This window comes from Echinops telfairi, unplaced genomic scaffold, assembly GCF_000313985.2.
Source record: "Echinops telfairi isolate 266 unplaced genomic scaffold, ASM31398v2 ScPeMD7_7457;HRSCAF=8495, whole genome shotgun sequence".
In the NCBI taxonomy this organism is placed as follows: Eukaryota; Metazoa; Chordata; class Mammalia; order Afrosoricida; family Tenrecidae; genus Echinops; species Echinops telfairi.
In genome coordinates, this window is record NW_022111357.1 from 19,799,115 (window position 1) to 19,806,943 (window position 7,829).

The following is a 7,829-nucleotide window of genomic DNA, read 5'->3' on the forward strand; positions in this document are numbered from 1 at the left end:
TGGCCCACCTTCTCCCCGTTCCACAGCCCAGTGCTTAAGTGGATGCTCCTAGCAACAGTTCAGCCTGATTTAAAAGGTCTAAATATGTTCAGTGTTGTCTCATGAGACAAGAAACCAATTCATGTTAGACAACTTTTCGTCAGTGGTAAGCAAGCCACAGCTAACCAGGAAATTCCCGTAGGAGCTAGAGATCGGTTCTGAGTCACGCTGGATACAAGAGGGCATGGGTTGCACACCCCCGTGCCAACATCTGTTAGAGGTGTTCGCCACAGCAGGAAAACAGCACTGTCACTAGGCTAGTGGCCATGCTTGTTAATGTCCTATGTGATACATTGCCACCGATTGTCCTTAAAAACACTCAAGGACAATCCTTTAGGAGCCATTGCATCCTGGGCAATCCCGCTGGCTTTGGGAAGCTGAGGGAGGGCACAGGGCCAAGCTCTCTGGGCCAGGCTGGCTGGCCGAAAGGAAGAACAGGAGAAAGTTGATCCAAAGAGGAATCCTGAGCTAAGGCAGCTGGGAGTTTGTTGGAAGGGTGGCATCGTTAGCTGACTCATCCCTCCAAAGGAACAAGCAAACCTGTCCCCAGGGCATTCTGACTTGTGGTGAGCCCACAGGCAGAGCTGTGCTCCGTGGGGTTTTGGCTGCCCCTTGTCTCATCAAAGGAGCAGGGGTGGTACAGCAGTTTGCGAACAACTGCGAACCTAAGGTTGGTGGATCAAGCCCACTCCGCTGCTCTGCAGGAGAAAGGCCTGGTGACGGCCACGAAGACCCCGTGGGGCAGATTTTCTCTGCAGCACGTGGGCGGTCAGGAGTCAGGGACCGACGCGGGGCAGCTCGCAGCAGTACATTTTACAGGCTTCTGCGCCAACGTGATGGCAGTGCATTTGCTGCTGTTGCTGTGGTTGGTTTCTCTGACAGAGCCACTGGCTGGGCTCCTCCAGCCAGCTGCCCAGTGCAGACCGAGGGCCACCGGAGAGCTCAGGTGGCCCGGTCACTCTTGTTGTTAGTTGTCAAGTCCATCGGACTCGTGGAGCGCTGCTCTGTGGGGTCTCAGGCCTGTAAACCTTTCCAGAAGCCCACCACCACATCTCTCTCCTGCTTTGTGCATTGAAAGCTCCAACTGGGGCCTATGTAAGTCACGCCTGCGTTTTATTTTTAACATCTTATTTTTACATTTACTCCCTTTATTTTATTTGACTCCTGAATTCCAAATGGATCGGCTTTAAAGGGGGCCACCCTTTGATTTCCTCTTGGGATGGGTGGCAGATACGTGGCTCTCAGGTCCGCGCAGTGATGTAAAGCTGGTAGGGATCACTGCCTCGTTAAGAAGCTGTCCACAGAGCGAATTCAGCGGCTCAAGGAGAGACATTGCTTCCATCTGTCTCTCAGTGTGGACAGGAAGGCCTTGCATTTCGGTAAGATCCCCGTTGACAAACGCTGTTTTGATGACTCTTGAGAAAACAAATGCTGGCCTCCACATGGTTACCGTTTAATTATCGTTTCAACAGGTTGGCTTCTGGCCCTCAAAATCTGGAAAGCACCTCACGCGGCTAAATATTTCGATGACCAAGCTTTCTGGAAGGTAAGGTCTTTTGTTGCTGTTTGTTCATTTGTTTCTAACCTAGTAATGTAATTTTAAGTGCATGAACTTCAAAAGATACGCAGTATGTGTGCAGCCTTGGTGTTTATGAGATCAGAACAAAAACAAGGAACATTTGTGGAAGGAGCAGATCCAGGTTGTGTGTGTGTGTGTGTGTGTGTGAGTGTGTGGTGTGCACGCGCGTGCACACACCCGCATGCTAGGAAATGATTAAAGATTACCAGGCAACAACTGCCACTGACCACCCTGCCCCCACTCACATGGACTCATCAAAGTGGACAAATACTTAGAAACGAGCTATCAGGAGCCAGGAGGAACCACAGGCACCATCAAAGTCCAGGCTCTAATTGACAGTTGCTCAGAGGTGGAGAAATGACTTGTCTGGGATCTCACAGGGAGTGAGTGGCAGGGAGGAATCTCAAACACGGCTCTGGTTACGTTGTGACTCACGGACACAAGACAATTTGCATTCTGGAAGTCATTCAGCAAAGGGGCAAAGGGTCTAACAACTTAGTTGCTGCTGAGAGTCTCTGTGTTACATTGTAGCGCTTGTCACATCATGATAGGACTAGATCACAAAGCACACCTGGGATAATCGGGTCACCTGAACAAGCAGGGATCAACCTTCCCAAGTTCTAACTGGGAAGTCAGGGCCGACCGCATCAGAACGTCAGGAGTCAAACCAACAGAGCCCCCAGCCAATCCTTTCTCCCCTGAGCACACCAAGAGGCTGAACTTCTAAAAAAGCACACGAAGCCAGTCTTGCTGGGGCCCGGGCATATCTAGTGACAAAGCAGAGAGAGCCAGCCTCTGCCATCGCCGCCATTGCGCTGCCGGTGCCATCGTCACCCCCCCCCCTCGTCCTCTTGTCCTTCTCGCCCCGCGCCCTTCCTTCAGTCCCTTTGTTTCTCTTCCTCCTCCAGCCTCACTGAGGTACAACTGCCGTATAATCACCTGCACATATTTAAAGCATATGCGTTTTATGTATGTCTCCCCCCTGAGAACACCACCACGATCAAGATGAGCTTGCTCCTCACCATCAGAGGTTTAGCCATGCCCTTTGGAGCTTTCTCCCTGGCCCCTCCCCACCCATCCAACACTGAACTGCTTTCTGCCCCTGTCGAAACCTGGGTCAACAGAATGCCACAGTATGTCCTCTTCTCCGCCTGGCCTCTTTCACTCAGCATGCTTCTGAGGTACAGCCACGTGGTTGCATGGCACCTGCCGCATCTTGGACCAACTTCTCTCTAAGCTGTGGGGACCACAGGCAGGACAGATTGTGCAGTGCAAGCCTTTGAGGTCCAGTAAGTCTTCGCTGAAGAAATGAGGGAATCTGAAGAGCCCTACCTCACACCTCACAGTAGCAGGTGAAGCAGAGCAAGTGTATACATACTGGGGATGAGAAAACCTAGATTCCAGCAACCTTTCTACAATGTATCGGCTAAACAAATCCCTTAACCTTTTCCTCGCACTGGTGAAATAGGAACAATAATTCTTTGTTCTACCTCCTGAGTTGTTCTGACAACCAGGTGAGGTAATAAATAATACCTGTAACAGCAATTGGTAAAATGCAAAGCACCACGCAGACATGTATTCCTAGGGGTTTAGCCAACCACCAGGGGTATGAGTAAGCATGACCGCTCCCACTGATGGTGGACCAGCTGGACAAATTTCAACGTTATCTGCTTTTAGCCTCACAACAATCCTGTACGAGAAGAGGTATCCCCATTTTTGAGATGAGGAAATTGAGGCTTGGAGAGGTTGAGTAAACATGTCCAAAATTACAGAGCTGGGAAATGGACCGGGGAGAATTTGCACTGATGGTGGCAACTTGGCTCCAAAGACACGGGTGTGCGTGTGCTGTGACATGACAGCTAGTGGAGAATAGTGGGGGGCGGGGAGGAGAACAACTACTGCCCCCAATCTTCTGACTTATTTTCTTGCTGAGTAGAACCATTTTCTCAGCAGTATAGCACTAACATCTTGCATTTGAAAAGTCAAAAATCTATTAAAGAGGCAGGAATTCAACTTGCAAAGCAGATTAAGTCCAAGGGTGATTTAAAGACAAAAAAAGATACATACTACCCCAAATGCTATTTTAAACTTTACTGAATTTCATAGAACCCGATTGCCAGGCTTGGAGAAGACAGGAAAGAAGGTCGACCGTGCCGCCCTTGGCTGCTCTTCCTGGGAGGGCGCCTCCAACACTCCCCAGGGGCTCCCCTCTCATCCTTGGACAAAACTCACTGCCACCCAGGCGATGCCGACTCACAGTGACCCTACAGGGCAGGGGAGAACTGTCCCCTGGGTTTCCAAGACTGTAGTTCTATATGAGAGCAAAAAGCCCCGTCTTTCTCTGCAGAGGCCGGTGGTGTCAAACTGCTGACCTTGCAGTCTGCCGCCCAGCTCTTGATGCAGAAGCCATCAGGGCTTGGGTTAAAAGAGGGTGTGACCCATGAGGGGAACAGAGCCTCCACCTTGGCCCTATGAAAATCCACTCGTTCCCCATTAACCCGTTCCGCTAAGTGTCTTAATGGGTGCCAGGCATTCTGCTAAGCTCTGGAGAAATGACTCAGAGGATCGAATTCTAGATCTCAGAAACAAAACAGACAAAAAACTCTCCCTGACATTGAGTTGATGCTGACGAGGGAGAACTGCTCCCAAGTTACCAAGACTGTGACGCTTTACAAGAGTAGAAAGCCCACCTTGCTCTTGAAGAGACTCCTGACTGCCTAGCGCATAACCACTCCACCACCAGAGCACCTCCTAGATATGCCGATTACTTCTCTCCCGGGGACTTACAGTGATCCAGATCCAGACTCGGTTAATTTGCAAAAATTCTGTTTGCAACACATGTTCCCCACTGGGTCTTTACTCTCACTAAAAGAATAATTAAATTGTTTGCTTCAACTCAATTTAATAAACCACACACTTTATTTCATGTTTTCCAAAGCATTGGGGCCTTTGGCTTCCACTTGTAAACACTAATTCTACAGTGGACCTTTCTGAAATGAACTGAGGGATTTCTGATTCGGGTCTCCTGTGGGTGCGCCTGTGAGCTGGGCAGTGCAGAAAGCAAAGGGGTGAGGGGTTGGCTGGCTTGGGAGGGCTGGAACACGGCACAGCTCGCTCCACCTGCTTAGTACCATCTAAATGATGCTGGCAGAAGCTGCTCGAAGAGTTCAGAGGAAGGAGAGATCAGACACGGGGTTGGGAAAGGAACTTGGAGTTGTGCTGGATTCCACTAAAGAGCAGGAAGTGAAAGGCAAACAAAGGGAAGGATGAGCCCGAACCGAAGCAGCAGCAGCCCAGCCAGCAGTCTGTGAAGCAAAGGCTGAAGGGAGGCGAGAGCCACTGAATTTCCTCCTTCCGGCAACTGGAAGCTCCCAGAGGCAGGATTAAGACTGTAACATGGTTCTGACGTGAGCAGAAACACCAGTTTGGGCCCCAAACTGTAACATGATGTCTTAAGAGTTTAGACAAAAAATCCTTAGAACCCGGTCTTGTCACACGAGTATGGCCCCAGCTTCTGAATTCAAAGTAATGTGCTGGAACAGTGTTTCCCAAAGTGGCAAAAGCAAATACCTACACTTTATCCTGGATCATAGACTACAGTACAAAAGTCTTTAGTTGCCAAGGAGTGCCGAGTAATCTTTTTTTTCTGACAAGGGGATGGTAGACCAAAGAGGTTTGGGAACCTGTTCTAGACACACTGTTGGTATCCCACCCATGCTTGTTCTACCCAAGGAGTGCCAGTTTTTGTCTTGTTGCCAGTTTGTAAAGTCCAGTAGGAAAACAGATGAGAACCTGACTCCTCCAGTCTTGTGTACGTGGGGTGGGGGGGCAGGCGTGAGCATGGCTCTGGGAGGCAGGCCTGCATTGAGCACCCCTTCAGGACACTTATTCTTCTGGGATGAAGTCCATGTTTTTCTAAGCGCGTGCTCTGCAGCAGTCAGATTCTACCACGTCCAGCTCTGTGGCCTCTCAGATGCTCCATCTTTCCATCTCTGAAACAGGATACCACTATTCTAATTCTCTCACTGGGTTGTTGAGACTTGGAAGGAGATCATCTTTTGCAGGCTCGCACACTGACTAGGCCATGCAAAATAGCCCGGAAGTGTTGGCTGCCCTGAAGTCCTAGGAGTTCAAGAGCACTGTGGTCCCAGGTTCGCAGTGTGCAGTGAAGCCGTGTGGCAGGTATCATGTGGCTCTAGCAAAGAGACACCTCAGAACTCTTCCAGCACCTGAAAGTCTGTTATGCACAAGAGGAAAGATATTTTCACCTAAGAATTTAAGGAGGCCCAATAGGCGTCAAAGTCACTCACTCAGTAGGAATCACTTTATAAGGTGGTTCAGTTCCCTTCACTAGAGATTTCAAACAGAAGCCAGATGACTATCAATGATCCATGCCAAAGGCCAAGTGAGATGACCTCTGGGATTGTAGGAAGGCACTGCGAAGGGTTTTGTGATGAGAGGATGTTCTCACTGCCAGAGTCGATCCCAACTCATGGCAACCCCCGAGGACCGAGGAGGAGCGACCCCGTGGGTTTCCTAGGCTCCAACTCTTGGTTTCCAAACTGCTGACCTGGAGGTTAGCAGCCTAACACGTAACCCACTAGGCCTCCGGGGCCCCTAATAGGTCACTCTAAGTCTTTGACGATCCAGCCAGAATTTTAGGCGTTTAAAGGCCCCTCTGTAATAAAAATGTTTGCTTTGTTTTCAGTTTCCTCATTTGACTGTTGGATATTAAACCCAAGAACCCAAGGAAAACAAGTTCTGTCCAAGAGCAAGACTCCTTACTTTTGTGTTTCCCACCTTTTCTGAGCGACACTCATTCTTACAGGATGGTCTCTGTTTCGTGAAACAAGGGCAGAGAGAGATTTCAGATTAAAAGCAAAAGTCTTAAACCGTGTTGAAGTGGTCATTGAACAAATTATTTTCAATAAATGTTTGGTTTCCTTAGAGATGATATCAGTGTTTTCTTGGGTGCAGACATATAATAAAGGTTTATGTGATTTACAGTGCCTCGGATTTTTCTCATATTTCGAGTGTGTTATACCCAGTAACTCTTGCCTCCATCAGCAGCGTGGCTCAGACAGGAGAAGAAATGCAGGGCTCCGCGTAGTCCTTGCGGACACCAGGCTTTTCTTGCGGGAGCAGGACAAGGTGGTGTGCATTTCTGGAGCACATGCGGAACAGCCCTGCAAAGAAGATGTGGTTACTTGTCTGGTGGGAGAAACGCTGCCTCCCCATCAGACAACTAACTCTATGAATGTGAGGACACTGTTTTGATTCCTATGGGCTCCCTCAATAAAAAGAGAGGGTACACTTCACCCTCGACTACCCCTTCCAATCCTCACATCCAAGCATCTAAAGCTTGTGGGATGACAGGAGGCTGGTCATTTCTTGGAGCAGGGCCTTGGGGACCAGGCCGTCTTCCAAACATAATGAAGGCCAACAAAGAAAGGAGGATCACAAACTTGAATCATGTCGGAGATTTTGTACTTAATGGAGGACAACCTGTAGCAAGTTTTATGAAAGAAGAAACGCTCCAGCTACTGTGAAGAACATTTATCCCATGGTTAGTGAGTTTGTTAAAAAATAAATTCCACTTTGTTAAAGTGGGGAAGTCTGGGGGGAATAACAAGAATCCTTTTTGGGAAAAGACTACGAGAATTATGAAAGATATTTCTAACTGTGGGTCACTCGTGTAAACTGAGAGAAAATGAAACATGGAATCCAATTCTATTATCAGACTGTCACCACAAGCAAACAGTTGTCACCCAAGGGGCTGCGGCATCAAGTCCCTCGCCCCATTCTCCCTTCAAGGGTGGATATAAATGGCCGCCGGCATCCCACCAGGACCAAGGGCTGAGTCGTGTCCCCAACTGCCCAGTGATAATAGCACTGTGGAAGGGATCCCCACGGAAGGAGTGTGACCGGCTCGCAGGCTGTCAAACGACTCCTCGCTTCTGACATGGCTGGTTGACTGCTTAGGAAGCCCTCAGAGCTATGATGTCCACAGAAGGCTTGCTGACATGATTTAAGCCAAAACAAAGTACAGTGGGGGGAAAATGTGACAGCTGAATAGTGTTTTAAGAACAATGTGTATTTCATTTATCATTTAACACTGATGATGCCACATGCAAATACATGCACAAAATCTCCGGAGATGTGAACTGCCATTTTATAACCTTAGACACAACAAATGCAGGCATATCCATAG

At 48.9% G+C, this 7,829-nt stretch overlaps 1 protein-coding gene across 2 annotated transcripts in view; it reads left to right on the plus strand.

Moving 5' to 3' along the window:
- Positions 1 to 6,580, plus strand: part of LOC101638067 (blood group Rh(CE) polypeptide) — a 42,873-nt gene extending 36,293 nt beyond the window's left edge. For both annotated transcript variants that reach the window (XM_004705095.2, XM_004705096.2), the window contains 2 exons: positions 1,512 to 1,585; positions 6,327 to 6,580. In XM_004705095.2, coding sequence (XP_004705152.1) covers positions 1,512 to 1,585; positions 6,327 to 6,353 — 101 coding nt within the window. In that variant the 3' untranslated portion in view covers positions 6,354 to 6,580. The remainder of the gene's footprint in view (positions 1 to 1,511; positions 1,586 to 6,326) is intronic.
- The last annotated feature ends 1,249 nt before the right edge of the window (positions 6,581 to 7,829 follow it).